General features: G+C 39.0%; 1 protein-coding gene across 4 annotated transcripts in view; it reads left to right on the top strand.

Moving 5' to 3' along the window:
• kcnab2a (potassium voltage-gated channel subfamily A regulatory beta subunit 2a) overlaps positions 1 to 25218 on the top strand; it is a 74698-nt gene that overhangs the window by 34510 nt on the left and 14970 nt on the right. For 3 of the 4 annotated variants that reach the window (XM_058054288.2, XM_058054286.2, XM_058054287.2), the window contains 3 exons: positions 22506 to 22549; positions 24036 to 24073; positions 24239 to 24318. In XM_058054288.2, the coding sequence (XP_057910271.1) occupies positions 22506 to 22549; positions 24036 to 24073; positions 24239 to 24318 (162 nt within the window). Of the gene's footprint in view, positions 1 to 11057; positions 11943 to 22505; positions 22550 to 24035; positions 24074 to 24238; positions 24319 to 25218 lie in introns of those variants that run through there. The other variant, XM_058054285.2, reaches the window with a different exon arrangement.

Here is a 25218-nt window from a genome sequence, read left to right as displayed (position 1 = left end):
CAGCAACATTTTACAAACCAAGTACCACAGTGCATGCTGGGATCCAGCATCATTCCAGTTTATGGTTGTGACAAAATATCGATATATTGAATTATTGTGACATACGTAGATTCTCAATACCTTTCGCCGTGTACTGTTTTTAATTATTACTTTTAAAACATAGCCTCTATAAACATGTATCACTCTGTTCCTTCTCAGTGAGTCGAGTGAGCCTCTTACATGTCATCTAGGAGGAGCTGTTCGCGACGGCAGCAGAAAATTGGGCAGAAACCACAGAAGAGTTGAAATGACAGGAGAAGAAAAAATAAACAAATGGCGCGTAATACACTGGCAAAGAATGGCAAGATATGCCAGCATAGTTCAAATCAAAAGTGTGGACTCTCTTTGGCTTTAATAGCATGGATGAGACAACGCTGGATATAAGGACTTTGCAGTATGGAAGATGTGTCTGACGAAAACACAGGCACCATGACAGGCATGCACAACCGCCTCATTCGTCACCACGTTGACGGAGAAAACTGTGTAGTCAGAGAAATATTAATTTTTCTATTCAAATGCTTAGTGTTGTCTTTCAATTAGTTTTGTTTACGTTTTGCGTTGTCGTACTGTTAAACTTTATTCTAGTGAAATCATCACTACTAAAACTACTTGAGAGACATACAATGTTGTGTTTTCAGATTGAGTTTAAAATAGCTTGACTGTTTGTCAGACACCTAAACTACAATGTTGTTTACACTTACGTTGCACTAAAACAGTATAATTCAGTATTGGGTTCAAATTTCACCCATTTTCTATATGGATTATCTTTATGATGGTCATGGTTAAATTGGAGACTATAACAGCTGAATGCAGCAAAATACAGATATGAAATTATTAATTATTTTGGTTCATTCTATCACCATATGGAAATTTTATGGTTATCATGAGCCATGCATCATGTATCGTACTGCACCGTCAGGTATGCTGGGATTCCCACTCCTGCATCCACACGGGAGTAATGCTTTCCTGTCTGGATGCAACTTTTTTCCCAAAAAAGGAATGTTCCAGTGTGGACGGGGCTGTAGATGATGTTGTAATCTAATTTGCATAATTACCACAATACAAAACTCCGTGCAGAATTGAGATTTTCAATAACTCTGACTCATTGTTGTGCGTGGATGAGTAAAACGGAGCATTTGGGTTTGTGTCATAAGTAATTTCTGGCATTATTCCATGCTTTTAAGCCTTATTTAACAACAGAACATGAAGTTCTGGACTTTTTTTTTTTTTTATCAGAGCAGAGTTATTTTTTTTTATACCCGAGGAAGACTGCAAGTGAGCAGTCCAAATTGAATTTATAAATTTATAAAAAGTTATATGGTCCTTCTAGTTACATTTTTTGACTATCCAGTATATGATATTGCATGGCCAAAAGGCACGACTTGCCTTACATAATTACATTACATAAGAGGAGGGCTTTCCTGTCCTCTTTTGAATGTCTTAGCTCGCCAGCTCTGTTGGATGTGTCATCAGGGACAGTGGAAAAGACAAGTCCTCCTGAGCACCGCTCATGCATCTGCAGGGAAATCTCACGTGGTCTCTGGAGAGTTATGAATCGAGGCGACAGCTGTTTACAGATGTGCCCTGCGTGTCTCTCTTCGGAGATCCCAGAATTACTGTTAAGTTGCGGTTAAATGGGTCATTCAGCCTTTTTAGAGCAACAATTCAACAATCATTGCTCATATTGACTTGAGGGCTAAATGTCCACTGGCTCATATTGTAATGGTAATGGAAATTTAATTTGAACATGCATCAGGTTACAATGAAATACATCATTACATTAACTTCCTGTATATGTAAGGTAATGTAACCATACAGTGACATAAAGGTGATTTTTTTTCCAAGCATGATAAATGATGATTATTGATATAATCATCAAAATGGTGATTATATAATAACAAAATAATAATAATGACTCTTCATCCTTATATTTAGCAAACATCAACTGCTTGTATTGTTTCTTCAATTCACTCATCCTTGTGCATTGTTTGAGTTCCTTACTCAATACGTTCCGTAGTTTGATTCCACATACTGAAATGCTATGGCTTTTTAACGTAGTCCTAATTTCAAATTTAATTCTTCCCTGAGATCATATTTCTTTCTTTTTTGGTAATAGGTTATTGGTAGCTTTATGCATTAATTTGGCTAAATAGGCAAGTTTTAATATTTGTAATTTTAGTGAGTGAAGATTGCTTTTATAGTTATTACCCCATATCTTTACACAATAAGTTAGATATGGTAGAACCAGAGAGCAATAAAAAGTGTGGAGTGATTTTTGATCGAGAACGAATTTTCCTTTGTTCAATATTGACATTTTTCTCGCCACCTTGTGTTGTATATTTTTAATATGAGGTTTCCAGCTCATTTTTTCATCTATTATGATGCCCAGAAATGATGATTTAAAATATTACCGGAACATCTTTCCTAGGCACATTGATTTCACAGACCCATTGATGGGAACTAACACTACTTCCGTCAACATTTAAGACGTCTCCTTCCCCCAGGCAGAGAATAATGTTGCTGTGTGCTAAGCAGATCTGGCTATAGTGAAAAATACACAAGTAAATGTCGAGAAAAATTAGCGTTTTGCTTGACTGCACTGATGGATGGCCGTGTCAGATATTAGAAATGCTTAAGCAGCCACCTCGGGATACATTAGCACATCTGTCAATCAATGCTGTCACGTCACATCACTTTCCCTTAACTCTCAACACACAGGGGTTACTGCATACCCCCACCACCACCTCAGCTGGTTCTATCGAACTGGGTTTTGTCAAATCCTGACTAATGCCCTTGAAAATGAAACTCTCAGAAAGTATAACCTAAACCTCAATTGGACAGCTGGAAGACAGGCACACATGATACAGCCGTAATCCAGGGAATGCACTTGCACTAATAATCACCTCCTGCCATAGAAGATGTCCTGGCCCAGTACCCTTGGATAAGCTTGCAGGAGCTAAATCACACATACTGTACATGGAAGATAGGCTGAGGGAGTATTATGTGAAGCAGCTCAAGGATTTCATATGGACATATGGATATTTTTTGGTTAAAAAAAGGAAGCACAACAATAAATTAAATTGCTGTTAATTGTTGCTGCTCTTATTATTGGAACCTGACTGTTTTCTTGTACTATTTTTATTATATATTGTGCTGTAGCATCAATTGGAATATTCTCACTGGGATACACTGTCATCTACAATTTATGCAAAATTGATGTTTTTAATCATTTTAATGTTTATAATATACTGTATTTTCCTCACTTTTGAGATGAGAGATGCTCATATGGTTTCTTTTGAAGTTCTGCCTTTTTATAATGCATTAAAAACCTTCTTCCTCTTGCAGAGAATACCCCCCAAGGGCACCCCTATGTAAAGATGTAAAGCTACAGACACATAAGAGCTTACTAAAGCACATTTAAACTAAATCTAAATTACAGCATGAAGGCTACATGTTGGAAAATACACTTTCAATACACTATTGTGGCACCTATGACTTATTTAAAACTACCGTATTTTCCGGACTATAAGTCGCACTTTTTTTCATAGGTTGGCTGTTCCTGCGACTTATAAATAAAAAACTGCTTATGTTACATAAACCCTGGACCTTTTCTGTTCATGTTTATTTGTTGTGTAGCTGAATAACCATTGTGTTAGCATATCTTACACCTATTCAGCCTGTTCTCTATTCTTTTATTGTTAGAACTTGCCTTCCAAGAGGACGTAATGTCTGTTTTGGTCAAGTAGTTAAAATAAATTACCCACAAAAAATGCGACTTATATTCCAGTGTGACTTATGTATGGGTTTTTTTTCTACCTAATTATGCATTTTTGGCCTTGTGCGACTTATAGTTCAGAAAATACGGTATAATAAGCACCATCCAATACTTAAGGCCAATCATGTTGTGATAATAGTACATTCTTTTTAGGAAGCTTTGTAAGCAACTTTACACCTTGCCCAAAAGGCAGCAAAACGCATGATAAACATTACAGCTCCAAATGTCAACTTTTCTCCCCCTTTTCTGTTATGCTGCCCAGAGTGCTCTTTGCATTGGTCCCAGTCTTGCAGTGTAAAACTGATTCAAAGAGCCGGTGCCTATTTTTAGAGATAATGTTGCTGTTGTGCTGACTACTCGTGACAGTATTCCCTCCGTGGTCAAGAGTGGCTGCTAACGCTCTGTCAATTAAAGTGGCCATCCTCGCTCTCTCCTCGCTGCCACTGTACTGCTTTGCCGCTTGTATGGGTAGTGCAGTCGGGAAGGGGTCACTTGTACCTCCTAAGTCTAGGACAGTCTCCAGTGACCTCATTAAACATTTGTCAAAGTGTCGCTGTACCAAATGAGGCTGGACTCACTATTTGACTATGTTGTTGGGATGCTTGTGTTTTTTCCAAGGGATTTGCTGTAGTACAGCAGTACTACCAATTGTTAACAGTCGTTTGACTCAAAATATTATAGTCCTCAAGGCATTCCTACTCTAGTCCAGTCCAGTCCAGTCCACAGTGTAACTGTAGTCGTGATCTCAGAAATGTATGTGTCTACACATACAGCCTTTCCCTTTTCTTCCTCCCCCGCATGTTGAATAAAATGGGTGCCTATCAGTGCGCTGCATTCCCTGACTTGATTGTCTGAAAGGGATTGTAGGAGCTCAGCTGATTTTATTTTTGTAGATGACCAGAAAACCAAGGCACTTAATCCAGCAGACAAAGATTGGCCACCGCACAAGACAGGGTAGAGTTGGGAGGATCATGTGTTTATTTGTTTTTCCATTTGAAACCAACACAAAAAAAACAGATGACGGTACGAAATTTAAATTCTTGCACGTTGTCAACTGGTCTTAAAATGTTGAACAGGAGTGTATACCTGCGGTTTCCTTTCTGTTTTCTTATGAACTCCAAATCATTTGCATTTCAGACATAACCTCTTTCCAATTATCACCTGCTTTCAATTAACGCCCTGTTGTTTTTGCATTTATAATATATAACTGCCCGAGCTATTCAGTTTACAGTTCTGGAGACAACAAATTAATTAATTCCACGTTTTCGCTTCTCTACTAATTGAACCCAAAGCATCTTATTACTCAGACTGAGATTATTTCCCAACAGTGGTGTTAGCACCAGTATGTTTTATTAAAATGTGTGTAATACCGCCCTGATTATGGAAGTGGAACCATGAATTAATCCTATTTGGGACCATTTGGTTGAATATTTTTCTATTCCTAATACACTATGGATTTTGTAGCAAAAGCAAATCATACTGAAAAAAGACTTAATTTGAGCTTCGAAAAGGTTTTCATATCAGACAGCAGGAATTACATGAGTGATTTCAGCCAACTAATTGTATTAATTGACAGCGAATCTTGAGGTTTACATGAAATGCTGCAAAAAACGTGAGTGCCTCCGGATAATGTCATGTTTCCAGACATGACGCTTGTTTGGTAGACCAACGTATCTGGGACATCCACGGATACAGGGCTGTAAAAGCCAGTGTCTGGTACAAGCACAGTGCATTGATATGAGCTTTGCTATCCTTCTTTGTCCAGACAGGAAGTCTAGAGTCATTGGCTCCTAGATTAAATGCATATACTGCATTACTTCATTTGTGCTGAATATGACATTGGCTCAGCACAGTGGCCCCTAAAATAACTACAGGTGCTAAAATGTCTGAAGGTTAACGTTTACTGGTTGATGCCTGTTTGAGGTCAGGGTCAGTCATGTTTTTCCACTCACTAATCCACAGTGAGCATACCTTTATGGACACTGGGGTACAGCCCATTGAGCGGTCTAGCTCAATGATATATTGATTGCTTGATTTAATTTACTTTAGCCTTATAGATCGCTGAGACCTTTCTACGGAGTATCATTGATGAGACAAATATCATGTGACACATTGTCAGGTGAGCACGTGAGGAACATGTTCTAAAAATAAGTTGAACCAAGAGCTTCATCTACCCCTGCATGTGCTTTGAAATGATGTTTGCCCCACTCAGCTATTAGTGTGAAACTAGTGTGTGTTACACTTGCTGTACTGTTGATTAAAAAAAAAAATATTTTCCTGGACAGTTGTTGGTGTACATCAGGGGTCTCAAACTCAATTTACCTGGGGGCCACTGGAGCTAGGGTCTGGGCAAGGCTGGGCCGCATCAGGTTTTCCAAAAAAACGCATTTATTAAAAACAGAAAAATATACAAACTTTTTCAGTGCTTTGGTTCCGATTTTCTACAATAAAAGCTCTGATAAAACATTCCACTGTTCTCAAATATCTTAATTTTTATTTTTCTGCACAAAATAAGATGAAAAATAAATTTAAAAAAATCAAGAATAGAGAAAATCAATCAATCATTACTAAATAAATATAATAATAATAATAATACGGCAAATAATAAAAACTTATAATAATAATAATAAAACCACATATAGTTGGTGGGTAGACTAATTATTTTTTTCAGATTAAAATTAACAAAGCATTATTAGAGCCCTGTAGACATGACAAAACACGACTATAGTCACATTTTATTTACAACATATTGCGCAACTGCAGTGTCTTGAGACACATGCTAACTCGCAAACTAGAGAGCTAGCGACCTAAACGGTAGCCTTCAAGTTATTTCCTTTAAACTTAAATAGCCAAAAACGTACCACTTCCACACGGATAGGGAGGATAACTATTAACAGTTATTTAACCTTTAACATGAACATTAATCAAACGTAATAATTTTTTCTGGGTACATGATACCATACAGCATCCATATCAAACTTGCGTGGGGCCGCACTAACATTAAACTTTCATATCAAGGCGGGGGCCTCAAACTAGTGTCCTGCGGGCCACATTTGGCTCGTGGGCCGCGTGTTTGAGACCCCTGGTGTACATCCTTATGCATGCTAGTAGCTGCCATTTGTTTTAGGTGATTATTTAACGGTCAGTAAATGTGATGAAAAGGGTTCATTACATTGAGTATTTGCACATTTTTTATTTGTATTTGCCGTTTTTTTTGGGGGGGGGGGGGGGGCGTTCTCATGGAGGCCAGGAGTTTATGACTATTAGAATGACGTGTGATGGAAATGGTGTATTTGCATCGTCTGGTGAGAGTCAGCCAGCTGAATAAAACCCCCCAAAGGAACCCAGTCAATGAAAAATGGTTGTTCTGTTGATTCATTTAGGTGATGGATCACTTGCTCGACCAGATGATGTATGCCTGTATCGATTAGTCCATCCTCCATTGCGCCTCCGGTCGATAAATGTGCAGATTTTCAGATGCAGATAAATAAAGGGTCAACAAAGGACTTATAGGGTTTAAAAATGACTGGATGTCAATTTTCACATTCAATATTTAGTAGTAACAACCATACTGAACAGAATAGCATTTTATTCCAGGTTGGTATGTACTGTATCTCAGTTGTAAGCTCACAGTTGGCCGTGACTCCTTTTAGACCAGAGGTGTCCAAACTGAGCGCCATATATGAAAGATCAAAGGATGCACTTTGGACTTTGGACTATCAGTGACAAGCATATTATCATTATGAATGATTTTTTGTGTTATATTATGCTTTTTTGCTACTTTTTTCCATCATTGCCGTTTAGTTTTTTGCTTTATTCTCACACATTTTTATGTCGGAATATTATGTCTTTGTCTCATAATATTTCCAGACTTTTTTATCATAATATTATAAATTTAATTTATTTAACACGCTTCTAATACAGTACCTCTTCTAAATGCTTGTACTTTAAGATTCGATTTTCAAAACGAAAGCTGTTTATTTTGGCACATGTACATTTTACAACAAAATGTGCGTGCACTAAAGCCATTCTCCTGAGGAGCAGTGGGCAGCCATCGTGCTAGCGTGCTATCCAGGGACCAAATTCCGGTCATAGGTCAGCATGTTGGTCAGTGAAGCATCCATGTGTGGGCGACCCTAGGGGCATTGTGGGTGTCTTTCCCAAGGACACAAAGGCAGTGCCTGGGATGGTGAAAGCAGGATTTGAACCGAGAACCCTCTGGGTACTGCATGACCGCTGTACCTCCTGCAAATTAGAATAGCAGATTATCTTCCTGTGTCTTTGCATTAAGGGAGAAGAAATGAATGACAGCAAGCAATTACTCTTGATCCTACACACTGTATATACCTGTTTATTATCTATATCATGTTGGCATGTTGTCCTTCAAATTGACTCCTGGAGTGTTCTAAAGAGCAAAACAAAATAATAGATCACATTAACAACAGTCATTTGCCCAAAAAGTTCACAAACAAAAAACCCTGCCTACTTCTAGTCCATTTATATCTGTATACAATCATTTCAATTCATAAATTGTTTTTTTTTTTTTTTTAGAAATCTACAGCGTGGTAAAAGCAGCACAGAAAATCATTGCTCCCTCAGCAAAGAAAGTATACTGAACTTTTTATTTCCACAGAGAATGACCTGCATTAAATCTCATTGTCCATGTATCATTACAATAAAAGGCATTACATTATATTCTACATAATAAACTTTCCACAATCACATATATTTGTTTCGCCCTTTATACATAATCATTAAGAGTGGACAGTTAGAGCTATATTTTTTTTCTCACTTTAATCGTATTTAGAACTTCTGCAGCACGTAGGTGTTCTTGCACTGTGTTACACTCAAAATGTCCCTCTTGAAACATCCAATCTCATAGGATAACTATTAAAAAGACATACATCAAATGTCATCTATCCATTTTGTAGCCTCATTCGGGTTGCACGTGTGCTGGAGCCTATCCCAGCTTAAATTAACCAAGTTTAAGAAAGACTTAGGGCAGAAAAAGCTTCATAAATGGGGCTGCCTGGAAAAGCCCACTATGGAGGTCCACACTGGAAGAACTAGCTTCATTCAGTCCCTTTCATATACGTAAGCCATAGGTTGGTGACCGTCTTGAAGCCAAGGGGCTTTGCTAAAGCTATGCTACAAGCTATGTCCCCACATGTAATGACTCTTGGGGACCCTGGAGCTGAGTGGAATGGAACGTTGGCATCATGTTTCCACCACCATTGTGACGAGGTCATTCAACACAATAACGAATATCGGGCCATGCACAATAAAGTTAAGAAGGAACATCATTTACAGATGTGTTTACCATTGTGTATCTTGCATGTTGATGTTTTTGCTGTTGGATCAGACATTCATAATGGCTACCACGCATTCACTCTTACGATCTTACGATCAGAGTGGTGGAACTATCGTCTTTCTAAAGTATGATGTGTTCAGTTTAAATCTGATTCCAATCGAATTAAAGCCCACAGACCCTGCAGCTTCTATTTAAGTCTCAGAGACCCAAAAGGTCATAGTTCCTAGAATAGAGCTGTCAGTTAGCAACAGCCTGTCTGCAGGATTCCATTGACGGAGGTGGCCTCTGTGAGTGCTTCACTCGCCATATCTGCTCTCGATGGCATCTCGTTTAATTATCTGCTCGCCACGCTATAGCTGGTCTGGTCAGATAAGCGTCGGTATTAGATTACTGGGAACGTACGCACAGTTCGTCTGCCAGCGCTTCAATCTGCAGGCTCTGTTGCTTCGCTCCCAATTACGCTGGTGTTTACTTTCAGCTCCAGACCATTGTCATATTCCAGCCATTTAATATGGCCTGTTTGCTGAGGAATGCTCCTATTGTGTTTCAGATCAATGTATACTCTCTTTTAGTTGCAACAGTATAGATTAGGTGAGCTTCATTACATACATACAACGTTTTTATATACAATACAATGGACCCAGTTTTCCACTGGAGAAGAATGTAAATTAAGGTTGCAGGAATCCTACAAAAAATATACAGGTAATTTTCCAATTAATGACAGTTAACTGCAGAATATCCTGTAGGCGTTGGGTATTTGGTCTGTAATTGGTACTGTAATTAGCTGTAATTACTGTAATGATGGGTTAAAAAAAAATATATATATATATCTTGGCATCAATAGCAGTGGCTGTAGACAGCTTCCTTGTGTATTTTTTTTTAATTAACTCCAATCCTATTAAGATTACAGTAGCTGTAGTTGGAGTTCCATGAGTTGCCTTTCAGCAGTTTATCTACCTCTGCATGCACTTTGAAATGTCTTGATGTGTCACTCAGCCGTTTGTGTGAAACTCTGTTGTGTTGCAATGTAACTGTTAATAACCATGTGATCAAAGAGAGCAACATTTTTTGTCACTTTCTCATGCACTCCATAGCATTATTACAATTCAAAAATGTACTCGTTATATTAGAATTTTCAAATTTAAGATATAACTGCTCTCTCCAACTTTCGAATTATTACCTTCTTCCAAGTAACACCACATCCTGTTTAAGGTTTCGGTGGATAAATGAGATCTTGTCAATTTCTCAAATCTCAACTTTAGGAAGTTTTGGGCTGGAGTCGACCCTCCACCCCTGAGCAATCACATGGTCAGTAGAAGAGGCCACCAAATCCAAGAGTTTCAGCCATGATCAGACGAATGCAGATTTACTTTTGGCACAACGTTGACATTTATTCAGTATGGTATTAAAAAAAAAACATACTATATTAATTTTAAAATGCCCTTAAATAAGCAGATAGGGCCTGTTTAAATAGTAGACATGGACGAGCTGGAAATCCACTCTAATTGCTTCATTGACTTTAAGGGTCTAATAGTGTTTAAAAAAACATAATTTTGTTTTCCGAGCACAGAACAACAATTTGTGTGTACTAGTTTTGCTAACATGCAATGACCTCGGTCAAACTCATTTATGTCCATCACACTCCTTTGGGCGTGTATTGTTACAGATAAAGTTACATAATGAATATTTTATAAGGAGTTGAACAGTCCAAAGTGAACCCCCTCCCTTTCTGGGACCTCTTTCAAAGTGCTGACCAGGGAGGCTTTTCTTCAGACAAACTCACTAGAGGGCAATGCTTGGACAAACAAAGTAAAAAGGAAAGAAAAAAGCAGCAGCCTTTCTTAGGCGAGCACAACAGATTTGAATGCCTCGCTCACGCTGCCTTGACTAGTCTTCCTCGTATCGCTCTTCATATCCCTCCCACTACATCCCACCCTCTCTGTCTCACTCTCTCTCCTCCTGTCCTCTCCTCATCTCTCGCCTGTGTGTGCCGTGGCGCTTCACGTTTAGCGCAAGGCACACAGATGTGAGTTTAATCGAGGCGATGCTCATAGTCCTGGCAAGTGGAAAAATGAGGTTGTCCTTTCGGTAACCAAGGAGTAGAATGAGTTTCCAGCGGCTGGCCAAAGTGTCGAAGTGGACTCGGTGGCACAAGTGAAGATCTTCTGGATTTATGGTTTTGGATCTTCTACAGTTACATCCTTTTTAAAGAGCAGGCAGGAGGAGAGGTGTTGAATCCAGCTTTGAACGGACAATAAATCTTCCCGTCAGCCTCTCAAATAAAGCAAGAAGAAGGACATTACATTCATTCATTCTTTCTACTTTATTCATTCAACATTCACTAGTTTTTGACACTGGACAAAACCTGCAGAAACCTGCCATCTGATTCTCGTGCCTGTGTTTTTTTTTTAAGGGAATATCGTGAGCTTGTCAGTGCACGCATCAACCAGGGAAGTGATTTCTAACACAACAAAGGAGTGTGACACTTGCCCCTAGGCACCAGGCCACCTCTTTAGATCAAATACTCACGGTCCAGAGGAACCTCAGACTTGCAGCCCTTGTGTAGTTCGCCCAGACTTTGGTGCTTACACTATCTACACCGAGGATGCAGGTGTCCTTGGTGTGCACCGACCACCGCGGTGGAGTGAGCCGCACCACGGAGGACCGGCTCAACCGTCAAAATGCCAACAGCCCTGGCACGGGGACACGGAGCAAGTTCCGAGCCGTGGCGATGGTGGCTCGCAGTCTCGGCCAGCTGTCGGTTCAGAGTATCCCTTCCTCCAGCGAGCAGAGCATGAAGACTGGCATGAAGTATAGGTAGGGTGGTGCCAAACTATGGGAACAGTGGTGGAATTTGTTACCTTTTGTAACTACTTTGTAACTTATTTGTTGATGGCCCTGGACCACCAATGACGATTGATGACAGCAAAAGTACCTAATTTATAAGAACAAATCATTTTAGTATTAAGTGATGCCTGTTTAGTTTTGAGCCATAAATAGTTACCCAACATCTTAATTGATGCAACCCACAATTTTAACTGTCTTCGTTCACCAAAGTCTGAAGTCTTCAACTAAATGTTGCCCATGATACATTTTTAACCAGCCCGTATCCAAGTCTGAAAATATAATGCATGAAACATGTCTTCTTAATTTGAATGCTAGGTGGAGCTACTGTCTTCGACAATTCAATGCCTCCACAAATAAAGCGATCGAAGAACAAAAATACTTCCCCAGCGGACTCCTCATTCATGGTGGTATTTCATAACTAACCCGCCCCTCCCTGAAGTGGCCACCTGCCTACAAAATAAGGCCATAAGGCTTGTGGCATTACCCAAATCGCTGTTGTTGTTTTTTTTCATATCCGTCAAAGTTACCATAAAAGTACTGACTTTGCGTGAGAATAATTAGAAGAAGAAGATGAATTATGCATGAGCTGTATGTTGTGCGTGCCAATGACGTAATGTCCACACCGGAAACACAAATCATTCCACACATTTTTTTATGACAGAGCTTCTGGGACATACAATATCACATGCTGTGATATTGTATATCTGATATTGTGTTTCCAATGTATGAATATAAATAGACGATAACCATAATCAAAATGCATGCCACATGCATATATCCGGTCACATAAACAACAATATGCAATGCAGCAGGAATCAAATACACAGGCTGGTAGGGACCATGGTCAGAATATGTGACATCGTTGGAGCTAATGTTTTGCAAAATTGTTATCGGAGTAATATGTAGTATTAGTAGCAGTGACACTGGCAGACTTTGACAAGTTGCATGCTTTGATGAACAGAAGCAACAACACTTGCAAATCATTCACTAACGCCTACTTTCATAAACAGTCATTGCATGGATTCCTAACAGTTATAAAACAATGCGCAGTTTTTAGTAGAACTCATTGCTTCATTCTTTATTTATTCCAGACTGTCCAAATTGCGTTCTGCGCTCCATTTTTATTGGGCCACAGCATGGAAAGAGAAAAAGCTTGAATGTTGGCACTGTTGACAAACAACAAAAAGTTTTGTCTTTAATTATACTTGATTTTGAACCTTGGACTTACAAAATATGTATTAAAAAACATATATATATATATATATACATACACAAAACATACAAAGTGGCGACCGCATCCTTTGATTTTTCCATATGCGGCCCTTGGTGGGAAAGGTATGGACACCCCTGTTATAGGCTGTTTTTAAAGGGACATGACTACTCATGACTTCTCCATGTATGATATACTATAAAGCACAATATGTACTATATTATACTATAAGCACATTCATTCATTCATTCATTTTCTAACGCTTATCCTCACAAGGGTCGCGGGGGTGCTGGAACCTATCCCAGCTGTCTTCGGACGAGAGGCGAGGTACACCCTCGACTGGTCGCCAGCCAATCACAGGCTATAAGCACATAATGTTTGCAATTATTATTATTATTATCCTTGGCTTCTTATTTTCTTGATGGGAGTTTTATACAACAGCATCATACTAAGAGGTGTGTCCAATATTTTGCCCTCAATAAAATACATTCATGATTGTAAATGATGTGTAAGACATGCTAGCGTACATGTAATATAGATATTCCCATACTTAACAATCATTAGACAAAAGACTCCTGCACCTCCTCCTTTGCGTGGTGGCGGCCATGTTTGTCTGCTTTTACTCAACAATAATATACAGTTGTAATGAATTCAGTTATTGAGTTTATGTACTGCATATACACCTCCACAAGCCTAAGGGAGAGTCCAGCTCATTTGTATACAGTATGTTGTGACATTTGTTAAGGACCAAATATCATCTCATTTGTTGTTGATGTGAAGAAACATATTACTCATCCCTGCTACTCCTTCTGAAGACACATCACACTTATTTGCATCCAATTTGCTCGCGGCAGCAATGCCATGTTGGCACAATCTAATTATCGAAGCCAATGGTATTCAATGAGTAGAATTAAGCATTACGCTTGAGGGTGTTGAGGCTGTTGTCTTTGTGTGCTCTTTGCTTTCTTGCTGTTTTTCCAAAGTCTACAGCTTTGTGTGGCAGGCTTGTATCTGATGAATGTAGTGTAGCCTTGTGTGGGCAGCCCAGGGTTGCATGCTCTGTGGGTAGTAGTGCTTGTGGCTTTTAACAGATCAGGGTGGAAAAGAAGGATGGAGAGCTAAAGGTAGATTATTGGTCCTGTGGAGGAAATCATATGTGTTCTTAATAGTGCATACATGTAGCTTGCAGCTCTTTACCATAACTGCCCATGATTGGGGTGTAATGGCACATGTATTGGTAATGTTATTTTTTTGGTATAGTACAAAGATGTACTGATTTCCCATACAGTATTGTAGTCATGCATGTGCTCCATAAACACAATTCAGCCCAGCCTTTGGCTACAGAGAGTGCCAAGCAGAGGCCAGAGCTTGAAAACCCTCATTGGTCCCAAACAGTCTCCCGTTTGGGAACACTTGACCTTCCCAGGGAAATATGTAAACATAAAAAACAAGTGAAAGTATTAAGTAGAGATGAGGAACAGGGCTATAAGCTAGAACTATGCTGCACTTTAGCCAATAAGGAACTTTTATTTCCTAAAAATAAAACAACACACTCTTCAAACTGTTACTTTACCAAAAAGGAACCAAATCGTGACCGTAAAACCAAAGTGCATACCATTACACTCCAGTCTGAGAATTGTTTTTTTTTTCTATCTCTGCCTCAGATGATAGTGGAAGCTGCCTCATCCTCCCCACAAAACTTTTGTAGGATAATCCAAACTTGTATAATAGCTTCTGTGAAATTCAGCTCAGCCTCATTTGCATAAGGTCCTCTCCATCCATTTCTCAGCATGGCAGCCTTGAGCAGCCTCTATCAGGTCTGTCAGCCTGCATTTATGGGCTAGGTTGGAAGGGACCTCCCCTGCAGGGATGAGGAAAATATCAAAGTGAATGTCTTCTCAGGCTCGAAGGGGGCATCCTCCCATCAGACAGAAGCATTCTGTAATGTGACACAGGGTTTTCATGGTGGAGATCTGCTGCGCGAGCCATCATTTCTCCTCCAGAAATGAATAAATGGCATCAGTCGGGGCTGAATTAATGATGCGCACAAAATGTCTTATGATTATGTAAAGTGGTCCTGCTCAGGCAATGCTAGAATTTCAGTGAGAATGGGCAGGAAATCAGGTGTGGAGTCATTCTTATGAAGCTTCTTGCTGTTTGTTTTCATCTCTCAACAGATATGACCCATGTTTTGGATATTCATGGCACATCTGCTGTCAATAATACTACTATTTTGATACTTCCTTGACCGCACATCAGGAACACAATCAGAACATATTGCTGACACCCTTAATTTATACTCGGATAGGCGAGAAGTACAGATTCTTCAAAATATTGTCTCTATGTCCCTTGTGATTGGCTTGTGATCATGTTTTCTGATGGAAGAAGAGAGTCTAAAGTTTCTTTACAATGTTTATGTAGTCCTAAAACTCAATATTCTGTGGCAAAAATGCCCCAAAACTCTGACAGTATGGAGTTATGTTCTCTGGAAATGGCTGGCAGTGAATGAGTTACCAGTAATGTGCGCTTCTAATAATGCCTCACACGCTGCCACTTCCATATTGTGTTTATTACCATTCATAGTAGGGATGCCATGGTTCACAGTCTGATTGGCTTTTAGCTGCCTTGCTTTTGCTAGACAGCTTTTCTCCAAATGAGAGCTTTCATCATGTTTTAACCTTGCGAGATCTAGTAACACTCCTAATATTGTTTGTATACAATTGCATACGCTACATCATAGTACGAACAACACTCTATCATAGTTTATCACACATTAATTAATAAATTAATGCTGTTTTGTTTGCTGTTTTGACAGTTATTTATTATTATTCATAAATAAATTAAAAGACCCAGTCTCTAGGCGGCAGTAATGTTATATTAATGAAACATTGGCTTAGATTACATCACCTTAATACTGCATGGTGTCAGCCATGGCATGACATGGTGTCCGACATGATAAAGTGGGGGAAAAAAGTTCGCATGCCATGTGGAAGTGGTGCACGGCCGTGTCTTATGTCATTGCAGTGATCCTGTTGCCTGCGTATGGTTGTCATTGTGGTATAAACAAAGAATAATATGAGTGTAACGGTGACAGTAAGGGTGTTTATTTTAGGTGTTCTACAGGGCTCTAATAATGGTGTATGTACTTGTATATAATGAATCCTACTTTGCAGAAATTCACTTACCGTGGCCAAGTCTGGAACCAATTACACGTTTTAATGTTTTAATAAATTGTAATGCAATGTTTACATACATGAAGTTGTTTAATTTGGGATGCAAACAAGGGATTATTGCAGTAAACACAAATCAGCATGAATCTGTAAATTATGTTTGTATTGTATTTATTAATATATACAGTCATCTCTCATTCAATTTGTTCCAGACCTGTGAATTTCCTTATTTATAAATGGGATACTTGCATACTTAGAACATAAAAAACCTATTTACAACCTTCTAAATATGTTTTTTTTTTTACATTATTAGTACTTCCTCATCATCATGTAATGTAAACCTACAGGTATATAATTTACGACACCTGCAGTGTATAAAACATGTATCTCCAAAGTGATTTAATATGATTTTGGAGTAGAAGTAAGTGATGAAGTCAACATAACTCATGAATCATAACTGTAGCATAGTGACTGACCGTGTTGCGTACCATCTGCCAGCATTCTATTTCTTTAAGAAAACACACACTATCACCTCAAAGTTATCAGCAAAGTGAAGGTGTTATAACTATCTATTATTAACCTGGATCGCAGGGATTTTTCTCTCTCCGTGTTGTGTGTTCGATGGTGTTGAGGCATTACCGCATACACAAATGCAGCATGATAGCTCGGGCGATGAAAGCTTGTGGGTGTGAGATTTTTGGGGCATGGCGAGTGTGGGTGCACACTGGGACGTTTTCCCTGCATTGTGAGGACTCATCATCCTTCCACAGCCTGCACACTTTTTTGAAGCGTGAATCATAAAAGTGTGGTGGTTGGAAGAGAACACACCGAGAGGCCACACTGATGTAAATACACTGTGACTCGGACTCATTTCAGGCCCTACTTAGGTACCATCTTAAATGTGCGTTCACCATCTGTTTGCTCTGGGCATGTGGGGAGTCAAATGATGAGATGGCTCATTTTGTTAATGTGGGCCTTTTTGGTCTTGTATGCATGCGTGTATATGTAATCCCTGTTGGCTTATGCAAGAGCGAGATATCTACTCGAGGTGGCTTATTTTTGTTTTTGTTTATAAAGATGTCTGCACGTGAGAGGAGGGGGAAACAAGAAGTATAGTGAAACTGGACAGCTGTTCGCTCTATGCCTCACTGTTTAATTAGAGCCTGTGTGTTTGCATCTTTGTTTTTTCAACATTATTGTTTTGAACGCACTGCAAATAGCTTCCATTTATTCATATCAGTTTATTCTCTTGGTATTGCAACTGTTTTTTCTGTGCTTTGAGGCGGTTTACACTATGCTTTTCCATGATGTGTGTGATAAAGTATTTTAAGTACAGCTCATTCTGCATGTGACATATTAGAAATGTGGAAAACACAAAATAAATTATTACAAAAATTGCCCTCAAGAAAGGCAATGAACATGAACAGATTCCACTTGTTCATGTGCCTAAGTGGCATTTATAAATATGCAGCGCTTTAAGGCCGCTGGCTGTATGTGGCTTTATGTATGAAATTGGATGCACTCTCCAAATGAATCTACAGCGTAGTGCTGTATGATGTCATCATCTAGTTTGCATTTTCAGTGACGCATATGCATGTCATTGTTATATACACTGTGGGAGACAAATACATGCTAAATTGGCGGTAAAATCGCAAAGTTAGCAACCCTGACCCCCCCAAGTGCATTGTGGGGATGTGTTATGTAGCAGAGTTTGATGCTATTAACTCCGCAGAGGTGGAATGACAAGCTGCATTCACAGACAGTCCCATTGTAATTTGTTTATGGGTGAGAGCGAATAGCGGGCTGCCACAAATATACAGTATCAATGTATAGTTATGTTACAAGGTAACTAAATCAAGGCTAGGCTAAGCTATATATACTCCAACTTTTTTTTTATTAATGTCTTACAGCTTTACGATGCTATACGAATATTGGATGCTATACGAACTTGAATGAAGAGCAATGCACTTGACACCCGCACAGGAGCCTGAGGCATTTAGTGTGTATGTTTTTGTTCCCGTCAAGTTTGTATTTATAGTCCTGCTTGGTGAGACGATCTCAACACGTTACTCTTTACAGCTCCACGACCATTCATCACCCTGTCTCGTCATCTCTCCCAACTTTTATTTTAAACTATTCCAAAATGTTTAACAACGCCACATGTTTACATTTGTTTACATGCCTGGCTGGCGGCATCTGCAAGTGGCTGTAGCGTTCATGGGATATATCAATCATGATCACAACTTTTATCACATGTAATGGTAATGGTTTCATTTAATTTGAACATGCATACACATTACAATGGAATACATCACATATTAAAATTTGCAGTTTGAGTAGGAACACAAGCACAACTTATTGAATCCTACACCCTAATCCTTTCACATCTATTGCAGTACATTTATTCACTTCCTGGATATCTTTTTTTCTTTTTTACATACAAAATGATAAAGTAATGTAACAGAACAGTTAAACTTGGAAGGCGAACAGTTGGAAAGTGATAAGTGATAATGTAGTTGTCAATGTTCATCAACCATTCATTTTATATTGTCAATCATAATAAATAATTATCATATATGATAATATAATATGTAATATGTTATAAAATACAATGAGAGGGAGAAAATTTGTCAAACAATGCACCCTGACTATGTTGTGTGTTCTATTTTTCTGACAAATACACCACATGATGGTGCTGTTAAATCCAGTTCATTGTCCATGTGGAGTAATTGGTGCAATGATGTGTCAGTGATTTGGCCATTGATTGATCTTGAGGCACACTGCTCAACTTCTGTAAAGGACACTAAGCTAAAATCCAAGAGCAACCTATTTCTAAACGATAGTAATGCGACCCCCAGGATATTTGGATGTGAAAAGCTAATGTCGTACCCTTGACTTTTACAGATTATATACGCCTGCACCTTATTGATGGGTACAGTTACCTTGCAGTCAATTAATGAGTCCAGTGGAGTAAGTAGTAAGTAGTAGATTGTACCTTCAGGGACTAAAGACAGTGTAGAAACCTGAGTGAAACATTGCTTCCAGGTGAGCAGGCTTACTGGACATCCTGTGTCCTGATCACAGGCTTTGTCCTCAGTGATGCGACGGTGTTGCCTTCCTTTACTTGGGCCCCCGTCTCCTTCATTATTGAAGAGGTAGTGAGAGATATGACTTTACTGTTGTGATTCATGTCTGCTGAGGCTCAGCAGGAACCTGAGCCCTGCCAGAGGGTCACCCAGCCCAGCACGTTGCGCTATTCAAGGCCACCCGAGTAAAGTATTGGACGCAACAATGTGCTGACAAAGGAACGACCTTGCTATTGTTGAAAGAGCTGCGTTCTCTCATATGCAGACGCTTGAAATGCAATGCAATAAACAAAACAGAGTTGTACTTTGTCCTTTAATGTGATAAAGTAAAAAATGTCATGGGAGGTGCTGCAATGGCTAAATTATTAATCTCTCCATGGGGGGGTCAGATTGTTGTTTGTTTGTTTTTTTTTTTTTGTGGCACTTCCTATGGGTTGTGGTCAAAAACCTTTGGAAGGCATGCTAGTATACATATAAATATACTATATATATATTGAAAATGTAGTTTCTTTGTAGTAATGTTATTAGAGCCCTCCAGACATGAAATAACACCCCAATATTGACTTTTACACTAAATAACCTGAGTTAGGGACGGACAGGCTTCAGTTACAGATTTGCAGCAGGAGCCTACGTTATGATTATGTTATTATTATTGTGCTTGTTGCATGATTTATTCATTTATTTCATAAACTCACACTGCTAAATTCAAAGTGTGATGTGATAGGGCAACTATATAGGGGTATCTAGATGACTCTAATAGCATTACAAAAAAAGGTCGTAAACAGGTTTTTTATGTTCTAACTACAAAAACATTCAATTTATAAATAAGGAATCCTACTTCCTGGAAATTCACTTATCACGGACAGGTCTGGAACCAATTTACAGTGATTACTGTATTCATAACATAATTTCATGCTGCCTGATCAAGTTTCTTGGCCATGCAAACCTCAAAAGTCATTAAGAATACATGCCACAGACATGGAAGACATGCTAGAATTACTACCATGTCTTTGGTCTTCCTCTACGCCTCCTTCCTGTCAGCTCTAAACGCAGCATCCTTCTACCAATATATTCACTATCTCTCCTCTCGACATGTCCGAACCATCTCAGTCTGGCCTCTCTGACTTTATCTCCAAGGCCTCTAACATGTAATGTCCCTCTGATGTACTCTTTTCTGATCCTATCCATCCTGGTCACTCCCAATGAGAACCTCAGCATTTCAAATAGATATACAAATAACTAAAATACATAATATTTCAATACAGAGTATTTAATGCAAGGAATCATCTCAAAGTACCATGTAGTGTCATGTAACTGTAAAGAGGTTTTCTGTGCCTGCACAGTGCTGTGCTGTGGGATGTTCAAATCTGGCATGGAATAGATTTGATTTCAATTTGCACACTTTGTAGAGGTCGAAACTCTGCAGTTTGTACTTAGCCCATACGCCAATGTGTATGTACAACATAGTTTGTTGTAGCACTCAAAAAATGCCTCAGTGCATCATTTCAAACAGGAAAGCAAACAACGCAACATAATCTGCGTTTGCTTCCCTGTGATTGTGATGCTGAGGAGCAGCAGGCTCCTCGGGGCGTGTTTTCCCTCATCCGATAAATAAAAGCAAGCTAATTAAAGATTAGCTACCGCTTTGCTTGAGGGGATCGTGTTAACCTCGTGACCGCGTGCACCACAAAGGTACAAAGTCCCTTTAGATGTTACTCTCCTCTGGCTCAGGCAGGATTAACTTTGTCAGCACGAAAATGTGATGTTACATTGGAGCATAGTTAGGCTGTGTTCACACAGGTTTTGTCATGGGTGAAATAACATATGCATAAAGCAGTGTTGGGGAGGCTGATCATCATCATTTATTTTGGCCATAACACCGTGCAGGTGGACGGTAGGTTAGTGTACAAGCCACACAGCTAAGAGACCTGAGTTCGATTCCATCCTCGGGTATCTCTGTGTGGAGTTTGCATGTTCTGTGTGTGGGTTTTCTCCGGGTACTCTGTTTTCCTACCACATTCCGCAACCATACTGGGTTAATTGGCGACTCCAAATTGTCCAGTGAGTGTGAATGGTTGTTTGTCTATATGTGCCCTGTGATTGGCTGGAGACCAGTTCAGGGTGTACCGCCGAAGACAGCTGGGATAGGCTCCAGCACGCCCGCGACCCTCTTGAAGATAAGCGGTACAGACATTCCCATAATCATATGTTTGAGTGAGGACTTGCACCTGATAAGTTGTGTACTTGCACAAAGTATCGGAAAAAGAATTATTGGAATACCAAAATAGTTGTCAGTTAAGTGGATAATTGATTAATCATTGATTATTTTTTGCAGCTCTAGTCTTGGTCAATATGATTAGTGCACACCGGGGTTCAGATGATCACATTCACAGGAACCGTGGTACCAGAACTAACAGTTAACCGAAGTAAACATGACATGTGAACGCACCCTGAGACAACCCAGCACCCAGTGACATAGCTTTATTACACAATGGTAGTCCACTGCATACTTTTATGTGGAATCTTATAATGACATTTCCCTTTCTACTACTGTTTCATATCAACCGCATTTCCATACAAGCGGTGTTATAAAAGATATAGTACCTTACATCTCCTCCCCCACAATAATTTTGACTCCTGCACATGTTACATCATCTTGGATTCCGATTTTTTTCTTGATCTCATCTATTTTAAAAAGCCTGACCACAGCCTGCACGCGTCATTATATTTCATAATTCCTCACATCAATCAAGTCTTTTGTTCCTCCAAATTCCACTCCAGTGTCCCCTTTTCAAAAGAGATTAAGTAAAGAGATTAAGTAAATTGTGTTACACTGAATATCAAACCCAGAAGGCATGTTGGTTATACAAAGGAGTCTAAGACTGTCAAGTGGGGGTACTTAAAGATTCCTCATGCAGTAGTAAACCTAACCTATGAGCTTTTCATTTCCTTAGCAATCAAGTGTTGAAAATAACAATCATGAGGTCAATGGCATCCCCGGAGTGGTAAAATAGCATATTAGATTAATCTAAGTGCATTTTTAACATCATTGCTCTTGTCTCCACAGAAACCTTGGAAAATCGGGTCTGCGCGTGTCCTGCCTTGGATTAGGTAAGAGAAACACAAGAGATGGGCTGCTGTGCTGTGGATGCATTGTGTAACCCAGTCATGGCAGGGACTTTCAGTCCTTTTTCTTTAAGTAGTGACAAAAGAAGTCCCTTATTTACAGTGTTCATTGTGCTGTATATGTCTGTGACGCATAACTTTTCACATCGCAAACAGGCATTTTATAGATGTATAAAACAGATATATGGGATATTGTGTGATTTAGTTTTTATCAGGTTTTTTCCCCAATCCATTTTAGCTGTATTGAATGAATATAGGCTGAATTTGGAAGACGACATTAATAAAAAAAAAATTAAAAATCAATAATAGAATGGTCAATTCTGCTTGCTTTGCTGTCCCTCTTCGGCTCTCAATCACATTTTTTTTCAACCAAATAAATATGACACCACCACCAGCTTGGATATGTTACCAGCAATGGTTTAAAAAGCATTTTAGCTGTATTGAATGAATATAGGCTGAATTTGGAAGACGACATTAATAAAAAAAAAATTAAAAATCAATAATAGAATGGTCAATTCTGCTTGCTTTGCTGTCCCTCTTCGGCTCTCAATCACATTTTTTTTCAACCAAATAAATATGACACCACCACCAGCTTGGAGATGTTACCAGCAATGGTTTAAAAAGCAAATAAATCAGCCTCAGAGAAGCAACCGACAATTTGGAGGCTATACATTGTAATACTGTAGTTACACTTCTGAGTTACTTTCCCCAAAAAGTAATTGATTAAGCAACTCGTCCTTCCTCCTTCATTATTGTAATTTGTTCATAGGGGAAGTAGGTTTTGTTACTTTCTTGAAAAACTTTCAAATATGTCAAATAATTTAAATGTAATTTTGAGTGTGCTAAGAGGCATTTCATGAGATTAAAGTCAGTTTGACTCGCAGTGGTACACAATTTTGCATGCCAGTGAGTAAATTGCAAGTGAAAATTATGAAATGTTCAAAAAATCTTAGTGCCTTGTGAATGCAACACAACCTATTTGCACACAATGCGGGTGGTACATATCAAAGCGTGTCACATACAGTAGCTTATAATTGCAGTGGAATAATCAAGCTTGGCTTGGCTTCTTTGTAGGAACATGTTTGTCATCCACAGCCCCCAAACAGTTGAGGTAGTTCCATCCGGAGCTAAAACTGATCATAATAACCAAAGTCATGTCTTCTAGGCAGTCATTCCCTCACCCACACTGTTTGTACTTTCCTTTCTTCTAGTTTGGTTCATGCCTTCTTCTTATTTCTGCATTTCAGCAAGCAGTAATAGTACTGCTGTTGTAAGATAATATAAACACCTTTTCTTTTCTGCAAAGAGAGCTTCTTTTCTGGACTTCAACATCGTATATGCCCCTTGTAAATACGCATTCAGGAACAATGCCATTATTTTTTTAACACTCAAGTAAAACCCATCCATCATGCCTCTCCATAGTAAACATGCCTTGTGTTGTATGTTTACTTTTCCTCCTCTTCCTCTGTAGGAACATGGGTGACATTTGGTGGACAGATAACAGATGAGGTGAGGACATAAAACACGTCGTCTGGCCAGTGGAAACTGTCCACTTGTTCTGCCAAATCCTCCTATTTTTATACATTATCCAGCACATGATCTGTGATCGTCAGTGATCTTTTATCCCACCCACCCCCTCTTCTTTCTGTTTTCTTGCCCCTGCTTTCTCAACAGATGGCGGAGCAGCTGATGACTCTGGCGTATGAAAATGGCATCAATCTGTTTGACACAGCGGAGGTCTACGCTGCCGGGAAGTGAGTATATCCCATATCATGTCTTTTAAAAAGCCCCCACCACGTGACTGATTAAGTGGAGATTATAAATGCCTAGTCAAAAAAAAATGGCCTAGATCTCAGCCTCGCATAATCGTGGTATGCGTTTTTTTTTTGTTTTTTTTTTAATAAATTGCTCCGTTGTCAATTTAACCTCCTCTTTAAAGAAAGCACAATCTTTGGCTTAACCTCGCTGTTGTGTGGCACTGCAGAGACTATCTCCAAACCCCTGTCTCTTGACATGAATGCATTGGGATGTGTTTATCCTGCAGTCTAATTCGAGAAATAAACTCACAATGTCATTGTCAACTGTTTTTACTGGGATTTTCTCGCACAGCAAAAAATGCATATTGCTTTCCCGCCCCTTTTTTTTTGATCGCTTTTTCAGACTTTTTTCAACCAATCTTGCTCAAATTTTACACATGCTTGTCAGTCCCCTAAAGGTGTCCAAATTTCATGGTGTTTTGTCAAAACATCCAAACAGGGTTCCTATGCAAATATGGAAAAGTATGGAAAAAGGAAAAATATTATTGTTTCTATGATCGTTACTACTGTTCTGTTTTCTATAAGATAAAACCGTGATTAACTTTTAAAAAATTATAAGATTTGGCAAGATTGACAAGTTGAATGGCCAACCCCTGCTCTTATTCGCCTAAAAAAAGGACTGAAATTAGAGGATATTTCCATTTTAAATTAAAAATAAAACAAACCAAATATTGTAATTTCTGGACCATAGAGTGCACCGATAGCCATACCCACTAAATTCTTTAGACCAAAAAAGACGAGTACATATATATATATCTACATTTTTTTTCAAACTGTACTAGTTAAACTATGACTAGTTAACCAGTAGGCTACTAGTAAAGTCATTCAGCACAATCT

The sequence above is a fragment of the Doryrhamphus excisus genome, linkage group LG18 (genome assembly GCF_037039965.1).
Source record: "Doryrhamphus excisus strain RoL-2023G ecotype Guam linkage group LG18, RoL_Dexc_Guam_v1.1, whole genome shotgun sequence".
Taxonomy (NCBI): Eukaryota; Metazoa; Chordata; class Actinopteri; order Syngnathiformes; family Syngnathidae; genus Doryrhamphus; species Doryrhamphus excisus.
This window is presented reverse-complemented; position numbering and strand designations above follow the sequence as displayed.